At 34.4% G+C, this 24,878-nt stretch overlaps 1 protein-coding gene across 1 annotated transcript in view; it reads right to left on the reverse strand.

Moving 5' to 3' along the window:
* Positions 1-934: 934 nt before the first annotated feature.
* LOC113494823 overlaps positions 935-24,878 on the reverse strand; it is an 86,044-nt gene continuing 62,100 nt past the window's right edge. Inside the window, exon 4 of the mRNA XM_026873309.1 lies at positions 935-2,676. Coding sequence (XP_026729110.1) covers positions 1,801-2,667 — 867 coding nt within the window. The 5' untranslated portion in view covers positions 2,668-2,676 and the 3' untranslated portion in view covers positions 935-1,800. The remainder of the gene's footprint in view (positions 2,677-24,878) is intronic.

The raw sequence follows: 24,878 nt of genomic DNA on the forward strand, positions 1-24,878 counted from the left end.
CCTGCCGTCGAATAAGGTAGGTAGGAAGGTAGGACAAAAAAACAACGCAAATATCAAAATATATTTTTATTGTCTTTAATTTCGTTATTCTATATTGCAATTATCGATTTGTTTAATTCTACATTTACTGAGCAGTACCTACATTTACAGGCACCAAACTAGGATATTCAAAATCCTAGACAAAACGGACGGAACAGTCGTTTACTATCGTATTTATCTTAAACTAAATTGTGACATTTCCTTACAAAAAGACAGATATTTAAGTAAGTAAAAATAAAAGTAAGTTTTATAAATTCTAATCTCTAATTGGACTCAACTACATTTTACGTGCCTATTTACAGAATTAAAAAAAAATAAAGGCATTGACTCAAATCGAAATAGAAAGATAAATAATTCATATTGTTCACTAGCTTTTGTATTACAAGATTATCTTTTAAAATAATACGAAATTTAATACAAAAGTAACAACAATTCAAAATATTCATATCTAGATGACGTGATTATTTATTTTTATCATCGAACGCACTCGATCGAAGATTTTACAATAATCAAATTAAAGTTAAAACATTTAGTTCGAGACGAGTTGTCACAAGTTGTTCCAAATGTATTGTACAGCTTATTTTTTTTATTATTTGTACCTAATTAGAAATCTTAACACTAAGTAAATAATTTAGAAAATAAATATAAGCACAATAAATTAATTAATATTAATGATTATTTAAATCTAGCGCTGACTCAAAATTGTTATTGCTCAAAATAATCACTTAAATGTTTGTTAAGGCTTGCTTAGATCGACTGATGGCCGATTCTGAAATGTCAAGTTGCCGTTGATTCTCATTATCTCTGACTTTTTCAATCTAAGGTGTAAACTAGCGACAGTTACACATTTCAGTCTTCAAGTTGTTTCTGCACAGGATTTTTGCGTTTTACTTTATTTTGTCTACAAATCGATCGTAATGTTCAAGCCTCTTAATCCTATTTTTAAATTATGTTAATTTTAAGAGCGAAGATAAAGGCCATAAGCTTGTACGTTCTTATAAGACTAATTAAATATAACTAGGATAGGCATCACAAGTTCCATTAGAATTCATTGCATACAGTTTTACGGTTTTCACAAACTTTATTAAGGCCAATCACCACTGAAAGGGTAGCAGCAGCAAGTCGCTGTTCAGCCAAGCTGTGCTTTGCATCCAAATAAGTTTGGACTGTAACTCTCAAGTAGTAAGATTTTAAATTATTTTTAATATAAAGACGCTACCGGCGCAGCTCTTTTAGTGTTAATTGGCTCTTAAGAATTTATTTTTATAAATATAAAACAACTTTTTGTATTTTGGTTGCCAACGCCTAGGTAATAAATACAATTTTAGTGACATACAATGTTTTTTCTAGAATAATAAATAGATGAATAAAACATGTTTCAATGAATATACACCGTCAAATTCCTTTCGGTATAATTCATATCCGTTTTCGTAAGTCCATTAAGTGGCAGATCTTACACATAACTCTTCGAGCCGTCATCGACTCGTCTTTTTACTTGGCAAGTAATTGCAACAATTGGCAGTTATAGTTATTGGATCCTCACGCTACAGTGTATAATTGTTTATAAGATTTCATTTAAAGTCGTTATCTTCCATGTGAGGGATAATTAACTTTCCTTCGCTTAATTATAATTATTGATCATCGACTTTGTTATTAACTTTCCTTTTACTTATTTTTGTCCGCATGTTGGTCCCTCGATATTCGTTAATTACAACAGCTCGATACGAGCCAGACACAATCCTATCCTACACGTCTCAGGCTTTAGGGGTAGAAGTTTTGGAGCGCGTCCGAGTAAATAGAATTATATGTGTCTCGCATGACGTACACGCTGTCTCCTGGCTTCCCGTTGAACACATATTGACCTTTAAGGTTCGTTATCTTTGAGTTTGATGGAGTAGGTTTGGGTTTGGGTGGCGAGTATGACGGTACATTGTAACTTGGCCTTTGTGGCATCATAGGTTGAGGTCCGTATCCGAATGGATCGACGGAGGGCATTTGTGGGTAAGCAGGGGCACCACTCCATTGGTATACTCCAGTTGGTTTTCCATTGGACACGAAGTCGATAGGGAGGTTTATGAACGGGTCGGCGACTTGGGGAGGCTGGGGCAGCATTGGTGCCATTGGAGGTCCGAGACTCGGGGGCTGAGACACGTATCCCAAACCAGGTACAAACATGTAAGGTGTGGGAGGCAGCCTGATGTAGAAGATAGGCGAGTTTTCGTATTGCAGAGAGTTCATGTTACCATTCTGATAGTCTCCGTTGCCGTTTTTCTTCTTGTTCTGCTGTCGGCGTCTCGTGGGGATCGTTCGGGAAAGATCCTCTTCTTCGAAGTTGTCATCGTTTACTGTGAAGTTGATGTCATCGTCGTCTTCGTTGTAGTCTATACCGGACGATAGGAAGGAAGGATAGAAGCCGAAGAGGTTGAGGGCTTTGTTCCTTCTACTGGTGATTGGTGCTTCTGTGGTGGTGGTGACTTCCTTGAACTCGTCCTGTAGTTTGTTCTCACGGACAGTGGTGGGTTCCTCTGTCTGCAAGGCGGCTGCTCGCGATCTCCGCGGAGCGCCCTGACTGTGGCTCGCCATCGCCAGCAATACTACGGCTAGCAGCATGATTCTTGAGTATTCCATTTTTTCAGTCTGGAAAAAGAAAAAATATGCATTAGTTAAAAAAATAATACAAGGGTACCGATGAGAAAAACATGGCCTGAAATATTTATGACTTTCACTACATGTAATTTGAGCCTTAATTGCGTAAAATAATCAAATTGGAAGGCCTGGTCAACCATAAATTTCCTTCTATAAAAATAAACCAAAGGTAGAAGATAATTATTTACATTTCAAATAGAAGCCTGTAGTAGAACTCAAAAAGAATAACACATTCACACATCATGGCTGTGTATTTAACATCAATCAAGTTTACAGGGCATTCATTAAAAAACAATAAATGAGCAATAAGTATTAATGCGTCGAGATGAATTACATAGTAACTGGTCGAGTGATTATGTAGTGAAGTCACTGTACGAACCAGTTCAGTTATTTAAAGATTTATTAGCATCGTTATGTAAAAGTGATAAAAATAGACTTATATGTTGTAGTGATAAATATGAGTTAATTTTCCTTTGAGGTACTGATGTGGCTGATCATTGGATTTAGAATTATTTGTTAACAGATTATATAGTGCAGCGCATACTATTATGAAGTAGCGGATGTTTCGAAATTTAAAACAGTTAAACGGTACAATTTTCATAAATTTTGCTGTCTGTACCTGTTGTTAAGTTAAATTTCACACAATGATCGAAGATTTTTTTTAATACGAATCCGGTCACATTCTGAATTTAGTCGTTAGATAAAGCATCAATTCTCTGCCATAACTGCAACTGTCGACGTTCTTTATCGACTGTCTAATGTTTATATTAACTTAGAAATAAAGGTTTAATTAAATCTTTGATGGGATGGTAAGTTTTTAAATGACTTCCTAGACGCTGAAAAACACATACAAATGAAATTACTAAAAATCGACTAACTCTAAAATTACATAATTATAATTTATTATCATTGCTTACAGATATTTTCTTAGGTTCATTTATGACTGGCAATCATAAGTCCGTCACTACCTTTGTACAGGATACGTGGAGAAAAAAAACTACCTAAGCCACCACTCATATTACTGGCTGCCGGGGACCAAGGTCGGTGTTTAACCCCACACCACCAGCCTAGTAATCTATTCATTTAAAGTTAACGTTTACTTTAGACAGCGCAAATTAAATGCCCGCGTTTTCTGGCCACAATGACACAGGTGCCGCCAGTAAATATAGCGAAGTAAATTTATGAGCACACTGATTTCGGACGATAAAAACTACCAAGCAATTTACCGTAGTAAGGTTTTGCAGATAGCACCTATAAATTATGTTAATAGTAACTTGCAGTAGAATGCGTAATTGCTCATTGAAAATAAACCTTATTTTTTATCTCATTACCCTCATGAACAAAAGATTTAAGGATTTTTTTTAAACGCATGTCTGTTAAATCTAATGTTCAAACTGAAGAGAATAAGGTAAACAGTTTTTTGCTAACAGGTTTCGTGTTACTGAAATTATTTTTGATAAAGAATAATGTTTAAATTCAGGACGCCTATCATTAATAGATTGTGCTTGCGATAAAACAAAATTGTCAAGGACGCCGTGGAAGTGAGATTCCGTCCTTGAAAAGTCATTCTAGACTACCATCTCTTTCCGCAAAAGTCATTTGAAGGATGGTGGTAGACCCCCAGAATTTCTTATAGGCCAGCCATAGGTGGTAAGTTTATGGGAAAAGGAGTAGTGTGCCGAAACCATGTCATTGGACACGATTGCACATGCAATTGCTAATTGAAGTGTCCTGTATTTCCTGGCACTGTCTCAAATGTATATTAATCACCACTCATTTGTGTTTCCTTTCTTGTATTACTCGGTTACCTACCGCAGTTTGACATAAAAAGCCTTGCATATTTACCAACAAAAAGTAGTTAGCTACCTACACAGTTTGGTACGTACAAGGTTTGATATGTTTAATGTACTTTTAAAATAGATGTGTTTTGTTTAGTGAACTACTATGTTACTAGGTAAAGAAGGATTTAGTCTGTCTAGTAGTATTTTATGGCACTAGTTAAGCTGAATAATATACATGATGTTATTCAAACTTCCCAAGTTGCTCTCGTTTGAATGCTTGTAGGTAACTCATACAAAAACCGTATTTAATTTTGTTTAAGTCTTCCCTTAGGTGAAAAAAATACCTTTATAATATTATTAAGTAGAGTTGATAGACCTATTGAAGTGGGTACATAATCAGTATACCGTAACATAATTCAGTTAAAATTATCGCTGACCATTTTAAGCATTATCAGATGCTGTTATTATCGTTCCATATTATAACAAGTAGCCTCAAGCGATGTAGTCATTATATTAAATCTAACATTGGCTTATATATCGGTTCCTTATATTAATACGTTTGATTTAAATAGAACGACGTTTATCACCTTAGAATTTACGGCGCGGATGAGGAAGGCTGAAGATATAACAAGCGTTAAAAGTTTATTAGATCCGGGGATACGCGCGTTATTAATTGATGTGATATAATGTTTATTATCAAGCAACATGGCCCATGGATATATACCTTAAATACTTACATACATATAAATAATACAAAAGTATATGTGAGTAAATAAAAACTTAAAAACCATATTAGGAACTCTTCCTTTGGACTATATGATTGTGCGTTCGGTCGGGATTTGTCCGCGGAAGCGACGGAAAACCACACCTTGTGATTTGGACACATACAATAAAGGACAGAGTTCTTAGATAACTACTACATATGTATTATTATAATTATTATATACTATACATTAGAGTGATGAGACTTCTTTGCAGCGGTTGAGACTACACTTAGTCGAACCCCGTGTACTCACCCGCGTTACCCCCGCTCTTACTGATACTCAATAAAAGGACCATCCAATACCACGACTTTTTAATTTGATGCTTTTCAACTCGGCCAACAAAATACTAGATATATTTTGAGCCTACTTCTGCAGTGTACTTGATCGTTCTTTTTAGTACAGCTGCGACTAAGTGACGTTTGTGGTACTAACTTCATTTTGTATTATTTCTTGGCTAGGCATGGCTAGTTTTGAAACAATGTCTGCTTCGCACACCTATAACTGACATACTCCGGTTTTGTATTTTTAGCTTCGACCATTTTATGATTTCTATATTAGGTTTTGCATGTTTATAATTAAATTCTCTAGTCTGTACAATTTTTAATCTGATTATATTTCTGTCGTTAACCAAGTTAATTTTTATTTCTGCAGTCTTAAGTGTATTTTGTAAATATTAAATTTGCTTGAGAATTGTTATAGCATTTCAAGTAAGATTGGAATCGGATGGTATCATAGCTTTAGGATAGACTGGGCTAGGCTGGCAGGCAGATTAAAATTATATTTAAGTACCTACTATAAAAGGTTCCCTTTCTCAATATACCGAACGATATGATTACTATACTTTGCTAGATCGATAAAATATCGAAACTTCTACTAAACTGCGTACTTTTTAATATACGCCTCTTATTCTATGTCACATTATTGCATGCATTTTGAAAACATCATGCAAGTCGTCATACATTGCCGGCAAATACATACCACTTTTGACACCATAGTTGTGTCAACCCACAAAGAATTAAAACTCGTAAAATTTTCCTCGTACCCCCTAACCATAGATGAGAAAAACAATAATGATTCGGCAGTCACATGTTTTTAACATGTAAATCGAAAGTGAGAGACATTAAAATACAATTTAGGTAATCTAAGTCAACAAAGTGAAATGAAAGCGGTTACTAATGTGCTGTTACGCTGTTGTGTGGTCAAGTCATTGCTTAGTTTTTTACATATTTAAATTTCCTTGTAAATCATATATTGTTAGGTATGTGTTTGCGTGCAAAATATTGGCCGTCAGGTTTTCCTTACGGTTTTTTATTTACTTACGGCGATACTCAATAACAAATCGGTACGTATTAAGATAGTTTTTCTCATGAAAATGGAATTTTATTAATATTATTCTTAGCTTTTCAGAAAAACTATCTTAGAATTTGCCATTAAAGTGTGATATGACATCACCTCGATTTATAAGGGTATCGTACCCAAAGGGCAGAAACAGAACCCCAATACTGAAACTCTGATGTCTGTCCGTCTACTATCAGGCAGTATCTCATGAGCCGTAATTTCTACTCAGTTGTTTCAGACAAAAATATGTTAGCAACCAACTAACAAAGTCATAGCCGATTATACTGAATCCTCAGTATCACTTCACTCACACAAGACCGGTTGCTTTTACACAGAAGCCATGGTGCGGTTGATTATGGTTATGAATTCCTAAACGGAACATCTAATCCAATTACAAAACTTACATCAGATACAAGTTCAACCTACCAAGGTGTTCATTGACACCACTGGATATTACCATCAAAATCCAATCAAGATTATCAAAAGACCCGACTTTTTAACCCGTTAGCTCCCGACTCTATTACTTTCATTTTCGACAGCCATGTTCGTACGTGAACATTTGTTAGCAGTAGTATAATTAGCGGGCATTTTAGGGTTATTTTCATTTAATATAAAATAGATTCTAACACTTTAAGTATACCAATTTGTATAGCAAGTTAAATCCGGTAATAAAATTATAATAAACTGTTATTCTTGTTAAATTAAGTAGCGTTATGTCAGAGTTATTGGAGCAAGTTGTTGCGGCTGTTGCACACTGCCCAATACTGCTTTGTTTTTCTTAAATATAAATAATGTTTGAAATAATCTAGCTAAGAAACGAAATAATTAGTAGTATTTTTGGTTTATCATCATCATCCTAGCCTTTTTCCAACTATTTTGTGGTCGGCTTCCAGTCTAATCGGATTCACCTAAGTAGCAGTGTTTTACAAGGAGCGACTGCCTATCTGACCTCCTCAACTGTACCCGAGTAACACTATACCCCTTGGTTAGACTGGTTTTCAGAGTTTCTAGCTTCTGACTACCGGTAACGACTGTCAAAGATGTATGAATCACAGCCGGGACCCACAATTTAACGTGCCTTCCGAAACACTAATTAGTATTTTTGGTTAGGTGATTGAATTTCACGGACGACATTAAAATAGAGCAGAAGTCATACCACCAGGATTTGGCATTATTGTAATATTATTATGACAGGTGGGAGCCTGACAGCGCAATACACGGCACAGAGCGGCATCTCTCTTCCACACCTGCATGAACATTACTTTTATACGTTCCAGTAGGCCCACAGGTCTTTTCATATTTCCTCATCTTTTCGAAGCACGGAACAGCACTTTCATTATTTCCATGCTGCATTACCTAATCTAATAAATACGCTAATCGCTATACGCACGTATTTTGATTTATTACCCAATAAACGAATATACAGTTACGGAAAAACACATGACGGTTGCATGCTGCTGCACACTTTTTATCCTGGATAGCAAATAAATCGTCAAGAAGCCATTCTGCTGTTTCCGCGTTTGAATCAAATTGAATGCTTAAAAGGATTATGTTAAAAATGAAAAAAAAATCTGTCCGCAAACGGATGAATTTATGTAGATATACCTGAGGGTCTATCACTAGTTCTATAGTACTGTTGCCATTGTGACAGAGAGACATCGATTTACGTGTAGTGCGCTGTCCCGTTTGGACTCCTTTAATGATATCGTCTAAGTTGTAAAAGCCTAGGCCATCTGTTTATGTAAAACCTCTTTGCGAAGAAAATTTAAAGATGCTTTGTATATTTCACTTGACAGATTGTGTTTTTAAAGTGACCACTTATCTCGTCAGGCTAAGGAAATTATAAAATTAAAAATAAGTTGTGCAAAACATAGGTACCTAATGAGTACTCTGTGATCGCACACCGTTTTATTAGGTGTCGTTAAATTCCGATAAACCATTATTACCATTTAGTGGTTACGTTTTTTTATTTATGATCTGTTGGAGTGTTATTTTGTTTTTAAATCTTTCGCTAATCGTTTTGTCGTCAGCTGCTTTTTTTTAAAATTAATATGATAGGTTTTGCTGCTATGAAATTGTATGTTACGAAAAAAGTTTATACTGTTTTTATTGGCGAGTAATAGTTAAGTAATGTGTAATATTAAGCACTTTTGTAATTTGTAACATGTAACCAATTATCACCAAAGATAGTTATACTTTTTCAACCTCTAGGTATGCTCAAAGATAATTACCTACTTATTTATTGCGATTAGTTTTTCTGTTCTTAGCTTACAGGTCTTTAACATATGTATATCACTAAAGAAGTATTCATTAAAAAAGTCTAATACACCTAAAAATATTTAATAAATTGATTTTGTGCTGCGTGTATGTTTTTCATTTCGTATTTCTGATTCTATGCATACTTTGGCTTAACGATTCTATTTATACAAGATCAAAGGACAATAACATCTGTATTCACAACCAATAATAATTATTCATACAAAATAGGTACTGTAGGTACTTATTAAGATTAATGAGCTGTCAAAATGACAATCAATTTTCATCAATTACTTCTCTGCTATGTAAATGTAGATTAAAACAAAAATATAGATCCAACTGGCTGGTTTTAACAAAAAAGAACTGAGTAATTTATTATTGATGACATAAAGACTCTTTTTTACATAGCCTTTTTGCTCCTTAGCATAGTAACATTCGGTCACACTGTTAGAAGTTTACAAAACTTATCTCAATAAACTTTTATTCATACTTTTTGGTGTGAAAGATCACGCAACTTAAGCTCTAAATAATTATAATAATAGTTGCTATTGCCGTGAAAATTGACCCTTTGCGGAATATTAATTGTGTACCGAAGCTTTTCCCCATCCCACATCCCTTTACAAGAAAGCTCACAATTATTATTTACTTTCCATATCATTGGGACCAACAAGCTTTTGATTTCACAATTCATAAATCTTGTAGTTACCGCGTCAGGTGTTGTCAACGCATTACCCTGTAATGTGGGCAATTTGCAACTTCCCTGCGTCAGAGCGCATCAGGGAAAGTCGGGCCATCACTACAAAGGCGCCGCGCATGTAAATTGACCGGTTAATCATGATAATTTTGCAGTCAGCCTACCGCCATATCTTCAAGTAATATTATAGCAGTTATTGAAGCGGGACAGGGCACTACACATAATAATGCAGCATCTCTTTCACACCTGGAATAATCTGACTTAACGATATGGCCATTGGACATTTCATAAGCGCACCAGTAACGGTGTGTTGTGATAACAGGTATAATATCACCATTTGTTACTATCTAGAATCAGATGGTTACAAGTTATCCTTATTGAAAGCGGTTCGTAATTCATGAAGTCTCTATTATGGCTTGCGTATCTAGTGTGTGAATAATGTAGCTTTCATTGATAATATGTTTACTTTAAGTCTATTTATTAAAACCGTAAATGATTACAGTAAATATGATGCTGGATGCATGTAGTAAAATATTCCCTTTATTTATTGGCTTGGCAATATTTTGATAAGGTTATTTTTAAAGTAGGTATTAAGGTATTTGAATACAAATTGTGTAATTAACGGGATTAAAGGAGAATGACAAAGTGGTTTAAAACTTTTGTTTTGTGAATTATCGTGGTGCCTTCCGCTCATATCTAAGGTCTCCTATTGTGTCCGAAAATAGTCGGACAATCCCGATAATACGCAAGACTAAAGTCTGAACCAATGTAACATTTAAGTATAAACTTTTATTTTAAGAGTCGTACTTTTTTACCTAGACTTTTAACTCTCAGGCAAAGGTCAGTTATGTGTCTATGCATCGCCCTACGGCGTCGTTCCAAATTAAAAACATCAAAAAAAAATGAAATCCGATAATCCTATAACAGAGTAAGTCCGTGCATTCTTCAAATACCGTTCTTGGTAGTCTTGTATATTTATTGTGTTACGATGAAATCGCAATTATGAGATAAGCAAAAACACTTCTAAGCGAGGCTGCCATCTTCTGCCAAATCCCCTACCACCATCTCATAAAGAAATACTTGAATTTGTGGAAGAGAGACACTCAAGTACGCTTTGTAGAGTGCTGTCTCACTCCCACTCATACACCTGTCTTTCTTTATGAAGTAGAGCTAGGTACGAGTTCCCAGTTTTATATTTAGAAGTATAACTTGTAATTGTTTTCCGGCTATAAACAGCGTGTTTTATATTTGTTGTCACATCATAACTCGAGAAATCTAGCTGAAAATAAAAGACTTTATCTTCTCAGTTTACAATTTAAGACGTGTTCTAAGAATGGCTAACGTTTCTTAGTAAATATGACTTAGAACAAATAATAAGACAGATGTTGGACAGACTGTTTACTATCTGGTTAAACATGTGTATTGTCTTTGTGCAAATAGAGATTAACGTCAAAAATATGGAAATTAAACAGATAGTCTGTTTTGCAATAAGTGATGTGTAATACAATGCTTAGTAAAGGCCGGACAAGTGCGAGTCAGACTCGTAATCGCAGGATTCTGTATCTATGAACAAAGATCTAGAGCATAAAAACATGTTGTTTTCATTTATTTCTTTCTAGTATTGGTTGTGTCTGTGATTATTGTCTATCACGACTTTTGTCCATTTGCATTCAGATTTAGACATTTAAACAATCGACTTAACAAAATAATTAAAGGCCAGAAAAAAAATAGAAAAAAATATGTTTTTACGAACATACGACATTATAAATCTTCATTAACACTAACGATGTCAAAACAAGCTACTTCACTTCCAAACAACAACTTTTTTGTCAACTTATCTCAACTAAGTAATTTGACACTTGACAAGTTACGCATACGATTTAACAAGGCGATCACAACAAGGGATCATTGACTTATGATTGGCAGTTGTCTTAGATAAGTGATTGTCCGCCATTAATGATGTATTTAGTAATCGTATCAGATTTGCGACGATTTTTTACAACAAACTTGATGCCACTCACGCCTATTATTTGAAGCTCATTAGCTTAATACTTTGAATTGAAAACCACGTCCTGAAGTTAATTTTTGTATTATTGTGAGATCGTGATGACGCTCTGTGCGTATAATTTGCCGTCTCGCTTCTTCAACTGCCACTGACTTACTTTAAGACGTCGAAGGTTTCAATACCAAAAATAACGTAAAAACATGGGTATTACATCAATTACATGTAGAGCGGCTGTATTTAAGTTTAGTATGCACTGTAATTACGGTAGTAATGTTGTCTTCGACTGCTAATTAAGGAAATCAATGCATTACATGCTAAAATAAGGGTAATTTGTGATAAATTCTGTTATTTACAGGCGAAATTTGAAGTCGGCTTGCTTTTAAACATTTTCGGTAAATTATGACATTGTGCCGTTGGGTTAAGTATGTCTTCAACCATTTGCTTATATGAACATCCGAATTAACAGCGAAAGTTTGGAGAAAAGAAATTAAACGTAAACATATTTTATCGATCGGTACTCGCAGAATTCTTTAATTAGTCTGATATGAAATTATCGGACCTCATTAATTTCTATATTAACCAAACAGATTTTATTGCAAGCACATCTTAAAAAACCGAATTCGTTTTTAATCTGTGACAATGCAGTTAACAATCGCGTACCAATAAACCAGTAGGTTCAATACTACAAAATATTATTTTAGTAACTAAAACATGCAACCCACACCACCAAACCTACCAACCAACTGCTGAGCCAAACATAATGAAATGGGTTTTTTCTGGGATAAAATAACAGCTATTTCACGTTAATTGAAAAAAGAATCAACAAATTCAATTCATACAATCAGAAATCCTTTGATAAAAAACATAAAAAAAAGAAAAAATACACATGAATTGAGAACTACCTTTTAGAAGTCGGTTGAAAAATGAGACATCACTTTAACGAGCATTGCAGTATAGTCAAGGAAATATGGTATAACAAGGCATATTGTGTATCAAAGCAAGGAGGTTTGCGTCTTAACGATGCGAGCCTTTGTCAAGTAGGACAGCCCATTTGCGTTTTCTAATGCGATCTAAACATAACAAAATGCAATAACGAGGCGTATTCGTGATTTACAACTACACACTTTTATACGTTCGGTTACTGATTTGCCTGAATACTTAGTATATTGGTTTTAGAATGCCTAGAGTCGATTGTAATTTATGATCCGTCTTCATTTGTTGGATACTTATTTATGAGAAGCTGTGGTTTCGTATTTACAGATTATGAGAAAAGAAAGAAATTTGATTTATTAATTGAATCGATTTTTCAAGTTTTAGTTATTTTTGACATCAAAAGAACAGTTAATGGTTTGAATATTTGATAACCTAAAATATTTCTTATGTATTACCCTATATTCTACACAATACAATACAATAATACGTGCATAATACTCTTTCTTAGCTAATTTAGCGATGACAAATAATAATAAACAAAAGCACATCACGTGGCAAATTCAAGTTTCGAGCGAAAAAGTTGTGCCAACAAAACAACACAAACACGGCTAAAGCTAATACTGCCAACATTACGCAGACAATGGTGGTATAATGTCCGCCGTTAATCTGATCGCAACGCATTACTGAAGATATAAATAATGTAACTGTTCCTGCTACCAACACTAATTACATGCAAATGGGGCAATTAAGCTGCATGTGTGTGTAATCGTCTAATTAGAAACTAATTACGTTTGTGGCATTTGTTTTGCGTTTGACAGAAAGTTTTGCCATTCACCGTAGAAGTGAACCCGTACTAAATCAACGGTGTTTTGTATGTTAAAAGAGGTTTTAATAACTCACGGTAATAAGTCCTTACGACGAAAATTTTATATTCATTACCTTTATGAAGTAGTTAGAATGTAATTATTATGTTATATTTCTAATTTCCGACCTTTAAAATCCAGTGTCGGATGATCATACTCATCCATTTTAATGTTATGGATGTGCAAAAATATCTTAACTACATAAATATATAAATAAATATATAAGACAATACTAGGACCAGAAAATACCAAGCTACATGGTAATTCAAATTGCAATCGAGTTTAACTAATCGAAGTTATCAACAGAACCAGAAAAGTGAACTCGCATTACTCATTCGTAAACGATTCAGACCCTAGACTCATAATGCACTAAGTCTATTTATAAATATACTCATGACACACCAGATACATAAAAACAGGTCGTACCGCTCAACCTGTTACTCTAAGTAACAGGTCTACCTGTTCCGAAGCTATTACGAGGGTCCATTTGAAAAACCCTTGGATTTTACCTTACATCATTATTTCATTTCTCACGTGAATGTCGAGAAAATGACTGAATTCTCGTTTTATAAATTGTCACTTATTTTTTATCGCTTTTTAGATGTGATATTTCTTGTTGGAACAGGTATCTAACGCTTTGCTCTTCGGAAGAGTTTATCATACCATTGTATTAGAATTACTGCCGACAGCTATAAGTCATGTCTCGTCTTTGTGGTTTTTGCTAGGTTCTAAGTGAAAATTCATAGGTAACTGCGAATAACTTTGGGAAACAGAAAAGGAAAATATACAAATACTGGCTGAATAAAGCAGGCCTTGCAAAGTCACGTTTTAAAAAAATACATTGGTTCTAAAAATGTCTGCATTTTAAGTCGAGTGGTTGAAATAACCACGCCCAAACTACTGTAGGCGACGTTTCGCGGGATCGATCCCCGCATAGGACAAGTACCTACTTTTGTGATACACGAATTTTTGTCCTGATTCTGGGTGTGTTTGTGCATATGACTCGATTGTTTATGAAACCACTGCGATACAATGATGTAGTTTTTTTTTAAGAGGACAAAAACACAATCGTTTATGCATTAAAATAAATACCCTAAGCCACTTTTCTTAGCGTATTCTATTCATGTAATTTAGTGACATTTTAAAATAGCGTGCATCGAATACATTCACTCAAAGTAGGGTACATTCGTGCATTGTAAAACGGCATGTTACAATTAAGAAGCTCAACATTGCTTTCTTATTAAAGTAAGTCGGACAATGCTATGTTTGCGGGAATCTATTAATTTCCATTCACAGTTTAGACACGTTCGATTTTGATTGATGCTTAATTAATGCGGATAACAAGATTCTTTTGCGTTTCTGTATTCTAGGTAACTAGATTCTTTTACCGCAAGCAATTTCATTTGCATTTTACTTTTGTATTGAGAGCGTAAAATATTCTTTAAGTTTTGCTCGGTAACATAATTAGTTTTCATTTTTTTTAATTTAATCGAAAAAGTTTTTACGTTACTTGATATAAAGTGACATTAATCTTTTAAATTTTTATTTGGTCTACAATAAGAAACGAAATATTTTGATTGATTATTGGAAAAACAGTTCGAGTATCTTTGGAAGACTACCAAAAGTTAGACCAAAGGTTTACCTATTAGGACAATCATCCAACAATGACACGAAAGAAAACTGAACTTCAATATTATTAAACAGTTATTTACTATGCAAATATATATAAAGCCAGTTTCAAATATCATGTTATCGTCAAAAGGACTCAAAGAGAAACTATCTGAATCGAAGTAAACGCTCGGGTTTCATACCTCGTTTATCAATATCGTGAATGCAAGATCGCAAATAGAACTGTTTATTGGATATTGATAAATGTTATTAAGCTCCATAGAGGGTTAGCAAGGCGTTCTTGCATAAATATCGGGGAACATAATAAACTTGGTGCATTGAAACTGCAGGTAAAACGTCTGTACCTATACTGAAACGCGCATTATTTAAATGAGATTCATTGAGTGGTCTGACGATTAAATGTGCAAGTGCCTGTATCACGATGTGTCGCCTCGGCCAAGGATTATACGATTTGTTGGTGAAGTAAGTTTTTATTAGTCTGCGTTGTGTTCTGGAAGGCTGATGCCTCACTTGATGTGGAACTGTTGTGAACTCAGGTTGTCATGTTGATCGTGTTGACTGTTTTTGAAGTTCCGTACACAAAGGCACCTGGCTGTCACCAGGCTGTATGTCATAAAGTTTCATAGCTATACAGCTGAGATTTACGCAGGTCCCTTGCCGCAAAATCAACAAGTAATGAAATCGATAAAAAAAGATTTTAAGCAATGTTTGCAACAACCATAATGACGTGATGAACACTTGAAATTTCTTGAAGGAACTCCTATAAGTAGCAAATGAACTGCTTTGTTCTGCTTCAAAGCGATCAGCTGCATTCCAACTTAATTTGACAATGGCAAGGACAAAAAATGTCACCATTTCATAATTTAATTTCCATTTCAAGTACCACAGCATTGCATCAGCGCTATTATCTGTGAATACATCATACAACCGCGTAATCTTTGATATCAGTTAAACTGGCTTGTTTAATAGTGAATGTGCGGTAATTAGAGACTAATTAAAGTTTATATTCCGTATTTGTTTACACGTTCGTTCCACTTGATTTATTCCTAGTTTGTATGCGGGAAAACCTGATAGCAACTAATGCCTTTTAAAATAATATTAGTGCAATTGTGGAAGGGAGAAAGCGAGCTACGAAATGTCGAGCGGCATCCCTTTTCCACAGTTATAACAGTATTAGTTTAATACGATGTTGGTTGGCCCCCTGAATCATAGAACGCAAATAATGTTACGTTACTTTGAAATATGAATGGCGATTGCGAGTTCTAGTTTATTATGCTTAAACACTATGCTTACAAGGACTTGAAATTGTTGAGCGGTATATTTTCATGTCATATTGATTGTCCGTTTCAGTAAGTTATGTCTTAATGTAAATGCTTTGTGTTCAACGCGTAATTTGATTTGATGGCGGTCACTTTGATGTCAGTCTTTATAATTGGATTATACTGTAAATCGATCAAAATATAATGCTAAACTAAGATAACTGTGTGTCGCTATTTTTCAATCCCAATTCGTAAAACTTACATAAGAACGTTTTTTCCAAATATAGCTCCTATTGCAACTTTAACGATAAATGAAATAAAAAGTAAGTTTTTAAATATTATAAGCAACCTTTCGGTTTCTTTTAACTAAACAAGCTCTCTTTATAAGGGTTTTCTTGCTCCAACTTGTTACAATGAAGTCAAGCACAATTACATCAACAACCAACAAGATATTTAAAAATATCTCGCTTCCTTTCTCAGGCAACCTACCGCCATCTCTAAATTCCAGATGTGGGAACGAGACAGCGCACTACAAGGCGTAGAATGCCGTCTCTCTTCAACAACTCCCCTAACATTACTTTAGGAGGTAGTTAGATACACAGGTAGTGACAAATAAATTCTTCGTACGTGTTACGAGGTGTAAACGTCAAGTTTATAAGTCAGACGGGAAATGTTCCCGGCTTCTATGGCTTTTACAAGTGACGCATAGCAAGACGGTTTGTCCGACGTAATGAGACATACCCCATTTTAAGTGGAGGATTGTACCGAAATAATTGTTGGTAAATTTGAAATAGGTACTAGCCATTATATCTCGGTTGGGAATGTTTTTAATTAAATACTCGTTTGAAGGAGGATTGAAATGTAGAGCTGATATAGAGCTTTTGCTAAATACGGATATGATAATGATGTTTAAGATTTTTTTTAACTTAATGGTTATTTAACATTGGCATACTGAGGAAATAGCCAGAAATAGAGATAAATTTATACAATTTCCTATCTCAAACAAGAGCTTCTCCTAAATATCTTCTAAACAGCAACATTCCTAACGAAAACATAATCAAGCAACATTATCGCCGATTCATCAGTCCCGTTATTTGAGCAAACATCAATAGCACAATTTCCTCGCTATCCGAGGACGTTTAAATATACAAGTAATGCTTACGTTAATATTATCAGGCGTAATGTAAGGTGCAATAATAACAGCTCCTGGTCATGCGATCGCCATTGCCGATGTAAAAGTAATATTATTGCAACTGTAGGAAAGAGATGCCGCTCTATGCCGTGATTGCGCTGTCTTGCTTACTCAATTGGGAAGATGATACTTTGAAAAGTGTTGGTAGGCCCCCTGGTCATGCGATCGCGTTCGCCGTACATCTTGGATCGAAGGATTGTGCGCCTGACAACGCCGAGGGAAATAATCATCTCGCTTCTGTTATGCTGATTTAGTCCCCTACTATTTGTAACTGGGTGGGATTTGTTGTGGAATTTATGAACGTTTTTTAATGTTAGAACGAGGAATGCTGTCTTTTTTTGTAGTTAGCTATAAAGTTTATTGGACTATTTGAGATGATCCGAGGTGCCGCAGGATGTGCCATTGTAATTCATCCATGTGACACTGTAGGTTAGAGAAAAGTATCCACTTTTTTCATAGAGCACCAATGAGAAAGGAGAGAGCAGCCTTCAGCAGTAGGCAGCGATAGGCTGATATAGTGATAATAAGGATATGAGATGTGATATTTACACTGCTGCAACTGAGGGGAATTGAAGGTTGATAAATACCGTTCCAGTTTATTTTCGATCGCCAGGTCAAGTTATTTCCACATTTTTGTCACGGAATGAAATTGATACTTGCATTCATACGTTACTCGCAATAAATAATGGTCTTAGTACTTTCACAATATAAGAATGACGCAATTCACTGGATGACCACATCGGTAATGTCATGGAATTCTCCTTACTGGATACACCCACTTTGACCGTAAATATTTTAACGTTATTTGAAACTTATAAGATTTCTGTACGACTGTACTTGATAACGGAAAAAGGTATTGATTTTCTGCCGAAATAAAATATAACTTTTACTTTGTAAATAAACCACGTTTCATATTTTAGAGACATAAAGAACTATTAAGTGTCAAGATAAGTCTAAACCGCAATTTGATTATTTCATTTGCATATACATTTTTTGTAAATCGATGATCTCACACTTAAAACCAAAAACACACCCATAACGGCATAATTAAATTTTATTGGATTTATACATCAGCACGGGCCCATTAAAATAATAAAACACACCTTAGTGTTAAACTATAAAATAAAATATATAAAAACTATAAAATAAAATTACCTTGATTTCCTTGCAGTTAGGTATATTAATTTATAATGATTCTAACAGCAATTACAATTGTACAATAATGTCACTTTTTAAAAATTCATTGATACCTTCACAACACACGCAAATAAATCCACTAACTTTGAACATTAAGATCACATTAAAAAATAATTCGAAGTATTTTAATTTATCACTTATAATATAACACATGGTAGGGGTCCTAGTCCTAGTAGTCACGGTCTATGACAGTTGGGAGTCTACCCGTATGAGTGGTTTAGGAGGAATGCAGCCACTGGCACACCACTGTAACCTTGAGCTTAGGTCGTGATACAACATGAGCGAAGCGATTAGCGTGTTTTTAAAACGCATTAATAAACGAATTAAATAGTTCGCACTCTGAAATCATAACCACACGCGCTGATGATGAATTTTACTTGTTGTGTCCTAAGAAAGCAATAATTGACATTTGCGGAACGGAAAACGCGTTGAAAATACCCATTTACAAAGACAAAGTATTTAGTGGTAACCGAACGTATTTCGTGAAAGAGCTTACGTTTTGCACAAAAATAATTTAACAGCGTTACAAAAGAGTTCTACAAATTTCATATATGGATTTTAAAAATGATACTTTAACTTTAAAAGTAAATACATTGACTAAGGAAACCATAATCCGCTTCGCTCATCAAATAAATGAATGTACTTAAGTCCGGGGTTATGTGCGTAATCAAATCTACAAAGTTTCATAGCTACAGCCGGGAGATAGGCACCTGAGCAGCCTCAACTACGGTGCCTTAGTTACTTTGACTGCTATTACTGCCGATAGTACAAACTAACAAGATAGCAGTGTTATGATCGCTAGATAGCTGTAGTTAATTAACATTAATTCCGTCAAATGCCTTTTTACTTCATCTTCTCAGGCTTAGTTTCCACGGCGGTTTTTTAGGCGTAGATTTTAATTTTAGCATAAAATCGTTAACTAGATGAAAGATCGGAGCTTGCAGGGGTTGTCCTCGTCCCGGTAAAGCCTAAGCTGAGTAAACTCCTGTAACTACAGTTTTTAGTTTTAATTACCCGTTGCTAAATTAGTCTTTTTAATGACTTTTCTTTATCATACGCCATCCATCACTAATCAAATTGCAGCTTTAAGCTTTCTTTTTAATTTTTCTCCTTCTCTAGTTTAAAATATTTAACTATAAGGTGCAAAAATGATATGGATAAACTAATTGATTGACTTGACTGAGTATGCATTCAGAAAACCATCCTACTTAGCAGCTTCCCTACAATGTAAAGTTATGTATGTGGACTATGATTCTAAACGGTTTAACACGAAACGAGAAAACAACACCTCACGGGCGTAAAATGAAATATAATGCGTTGTTAAACATTATTATTATTCAGTTAAAGTATGTGGAAACTATTAGCTGCGTCCTAGCCGTGCGATACCATTGACTTATAACCTCACATATTTTACTGAACCCTGATAGGCGGAACTAGTGTTAATGGTAATTTGTGACTGCTTGTTTATGCACAAGTTGTTCGTTAGTTGGTTTAATAGAAATTGATATATGCATATGCCTGGTGAAAGACTCAGGACAGAATACGGGAATAGAAGATTAAAAAGAAAAGAAAAATCTTTTTCCCGCTCTATAATTGGCACTAAGATGACATACCGATGAAGTTTGCGTATCCATTCATGTAATCATGCATTTTTATTTTATCTATATATTGCTGAAAAGCGACTGCCGCACCTAGCGTTTAAATCCTTGTGTCTCTGGGTTATTGTTTTATTGCTAGGATCTACATATGTATGTATTAACTGCCCTGTTTCAAATTCTTCCATAATTCAATTCCATCCAAAGGTTGTCTGGAAGAGAATGCTTTTTAACGATAAGACCGCCTTTTGAACTCATCATATTTATTTGTATTGACCTAATTTGTTTTCCCTTATGGTGTACAATAAAGAGTATTCTATCTATCTATGTACATTTAAAATAAGTACTAAAAAAACTAAAAAAAATAATTAAAATAATGCATCAAGAAATAATTTATTTTTGGCCGATGCAGAGAATAAAATTAAAATACCCTAATAGGCTACATAAGCTTTTAAAGCCGGTCTATTGTAAATGAGAAAGCGTGACGACGCACTACATTGCGAGTAGTGGTATCTCTCTTGCACACAGGCAACAATTCCTCTTATAACCTCATACTACCCACAAGCTGTGATGTTATCGCCCAAGTAACACACAAGACGTATTTAATTGCAGCCGGAGTCTAAAAATAGCAAATATTATACTGGAATATATTATGCAAATGCAATCTATTACGTTGTAATTATTCATTAGCTTGTTGTCATTTTTTACTGCTATCAGTCGTTTCTCATGCATGCGTATTTTAATTAACACCAGCCACAAGAACAAGAACTTTATACATTGACATTGGATTACATAAAAAAAAACGCATAACTTAATTCACAAGTATCCTGACTTTTCCTCAATCGCCCGACTAGTTCGGATCCAAAAGAAGACCTTAATCATGAGCCGCAGCGAATAATTACGAATTGTCCTTTTGACCTGTATTACATACTATTTTTGGCTATCATTCAAACTCTACGTTGCCTAAAATTATTAATTACCAATCCATTTCAGAATTGGTCGTTACCTATAATTCCAACTACAAACTAATACAACCGGACGGACTATCGGCTCCCAACCATATTCAAGCTCCGCTCCAGTTTCAAAATGGGCAACCTGATAGACTTCAAGTCCCGTCCCACGTTGAAGAGCGAGGCTACGAGAGCTATCGAGCCTCGTAAGACAGGGCGCAATCTGGCGCCCGCTAATGGCCCGGTATGCACATTAGCGCGGATTAACTGCTTCGCCCACAAACTAATAGGGCTGTCACTTGTACAAAGTAATAATTTTCTGGTATGAGAAATGATGTTGGTTTTTCTGTTCGGAGTAATAAAAAAGGGGTAGTTAGTTATCGTTTTGTTGCAGTTTTTATGAGTTAACTTGCCAGTTACCATAAAAGATGCAGCTAACTAACTTAGTACTTAAACACTGTTATGGATTGATCATATAAGTGAATATTAAATTTATATTTCTTGAGTAAGATTAGGAAACTGTATAAACATCTTTTCATATTCATAATTTGTTCCTAAATTAAAACATTATTTATCCGCTATTTTTATCAACTTTATAACAATTTTTTTCGTTAGTAATATTTTTTTATGAAAAAGACACACTCGTTAAAGATTATTTATCAAAATGAGCTTTTTCCATATTATGGATAAGATAATTTCAGAATTTTATCTCCAGTAACTGACAACCCTACACCTCTGGTCGGATACGCAACTGCACATGATCGTTTCGATGTGCGGTCTCAGAGATTAATAATGACGAATAGTTAGAGATAATAACTAGTTAACTTAGTAATGTGTTTCATTTCAATCTTGTTGCTAACACATTATGATGAGAATGAGATCTTGTGAGCTGCCTCCACTCGTACAATTGTAATTACGATCGAAATCTGATACAGTTACAACAATTATGCTGTGTGTCATTCAATTTGTGTTAAGGATTTATTAGAAATTCCTGACATTAATCTGGTATAGGCAAGCTGACTTGTATGAATTTTGACTTTACAGATAGCCGTGTGATGTTTAACAAATGTTTGAATAGTCCAAAAAGTAGAAATAATTAAATGATTTAAATAGAACCTACTATAAAGTTGACTATTAGATCGTAAGAAAACAATTACAATCTATTTTAACCGCCATAAATAAAATCTTGAAGAAAACAGCCATAGCAAAAAGTTTATCTACATCTGTAAAATTACAAATTATAAAAATATGCTTTTCTGTATCGTTACAAAGTAATATTATCGCAGCTGTGGAAAAGAGATGCCGTTCTACAGGTAGTCTACTGTCTCGCTTCCGCAAGAACTACAATATAAATTTGAGACGTGTTGTACAAAAACGAAAATGATATTAAATGTCTATCTGTCTCTAAATTACCCCTTACAGCAAGAGAAAACCTAGGCTATTTGAAACTAATTGCTTTATACTTGGTCTTCAAAATTATTGAGGAGATTAAAATTTCACAGATATTACAAATTACTATTAAAATTTATTTTTGTTGCTAATTTATAATTTCTCTTTTAATAGTGTTACATTGTGCATTGGCTATAATGAACAATTCCATCTTAATAACACAGTAAATGTTATTATTTTCCCATGAAAGCCTTGTATTTCTCTATTATTTAAAAAAAATATTATATCTATATTTTTATACACAAGAGGTGGTGTTTGTAAGCATTTGAAACTCACTAAAATTGTCATTGCCGTCTTGTAAATTTTTTGGGTGGCAAAAACAAATTCACGACAAACACGCTCAACGTACGGAATCTTACTAACTGTTAAACGAAACCGTCTAAATTGCTGACACCATTTTAATACAATTATAATAATATCAGTTCCCATAATCACACAAAAGTAATAAATTGTTTATAATGCTCTGTTAACACTGAGAACGTGTTAAAAACACTAAATCATATGTTTGATAGGCCGCCTAGCCGACAGCTGTCTAACACTATCTGACAATGAAAACAGATGCAATTGAAAGGAAACATAATGGAAGCCATTGGCCAACGGCGGATAACATCCAACAATCAATCACTATAGTAAGCGCTAAATGTTCCTTTACATACGTTAAGCCCATAAATGATATTTCATGCTAGTAAACTGGTAAGTACAGTCACATTGATGTTATAAAGCGAAAGTTTTTGTTTTTGTCCGTTTGTCACATCTTCAAGCTCAAACGGCTGGATTTTGGATGTTTTTTTTTATAAAATTTGGCCTGAAGTGTATGGATGTACCTTCGTTCCTTTATTAACACAAAAACCCCTTCCACTTTCAAGTTCCGTGGGTAAAGCCGCCTGGTGTAACGAATAAATAATAATTTAAGAGGACGGATTGGATTGGAGACGTCGAAATACGTGCAGGGATATTTGGAAGATTGCAGCTTTGGTTTTCAAGTTCCATAGTTAAGAGTATCATGTTTATGTTTATTGACTGAAATTACTAAAAAAATCCACATTATAATATTCTTTAAAACGCTCACCAAGTAAAAATGACAAATTAAATTCTATAAAAATATTTGCCGCTCCCATATAATTGAAAAAGTTTGCGAAAACGATGCCGTGTTGTTATATGTCCGCAAAAAATATAATAACATAAAATTGTGAACGAAATTACGTGTAATGGTAGTTTGTAGAAAATTTAAAATAACGTTTATATGTGTATTATCTTGATACGCACAGACTTTCTATTAAATATCCAGGAAAACGGTCGCACGCCACTGTTGCTTTCTAGGTATTCATTTTTGTTCATTGTTTTTAAAATAAGAGTTACATGAAGCAGGCTATTTATCTATACTTCTATACTGATATATAAAGCTGAAGAGTTTGTTTGTTTGTTTGAGCACGCTAATCTCAGGAACTACTGGTTCGAATTGAAAAAATATTTTTGTGTTGAATAGACCATTCATCGAGGAAGGTTCTAGGCTATATACTATCATGCTGCGCATAAAAGGAGTGAAGATACAATAGAAAATGTGGAAAAAACAGGGAACATTATTCATCTTCGAGAGCTTCCGTGCAATAATTCCTAACTTATATCTTCTAACCACGCGGACGAAGTCGCGGGCAACAGCTAGTTACGTTATATATATGTATGTACGTATAATATATTGAACCCGCAACGCGAGGCGAACTTACTAATCGACTATCGTGCAGTTTACTTCGTCGACTCTGTGAGGACAATTTTGTTGTAAAGCACGCAATTTCGAATCGAAAGGCATATAATGAAGAATGCATATTTCTATCAAACAATCTAACCTGCGGCGACCAAGGTTGCTTCTTTGCTGACTTTCAAAGTAAATACAAAAATGAAGATCGATATAAAAATAAAAACATTTGAAATTACTTATCCAGATTACTAACGTATTTGATACACAGTACAGTACCTACTAATCAGCCAAATGACAATAAAGTATGTGTTTAACAAAAAAATATAATTATAACTGTATTAGATTTAAATACCCTATACTATAAATAAATTCAATAAACAGCAGCAGGTCAGCAATAAAGTTACAGATTTAAGATTGCATGTGCATAAGTAATGACAGTCTAACCATCCAGCAATCACGAGGCTACCCGATCAACTCGATTTAACTCGAATATCTCCAAGAAGCTGATAAACAAGCCCATTAAATGTGGTTTAAATACTTTTTCAGTCGTTTCCAAGTCATCGTGAAGATAAAGTTTATTTATGAAAAGGAT

Source organism: Trichoplusia ni, chromosome 6, assembly GCF_003590095.1.
Source record: "Trichoplusia ni isolate ovarian cell line Hi5 chromosome 6, tn1, whole genome shotgun sequence".
NCBI classification, from domain to species: domain Eukaryota; kingdom Metazoa; phylum Arthropoda; class Insecta; order Lepidoptera; family Noctuidae; genus Trichoplusia; species Trichoplusia ni.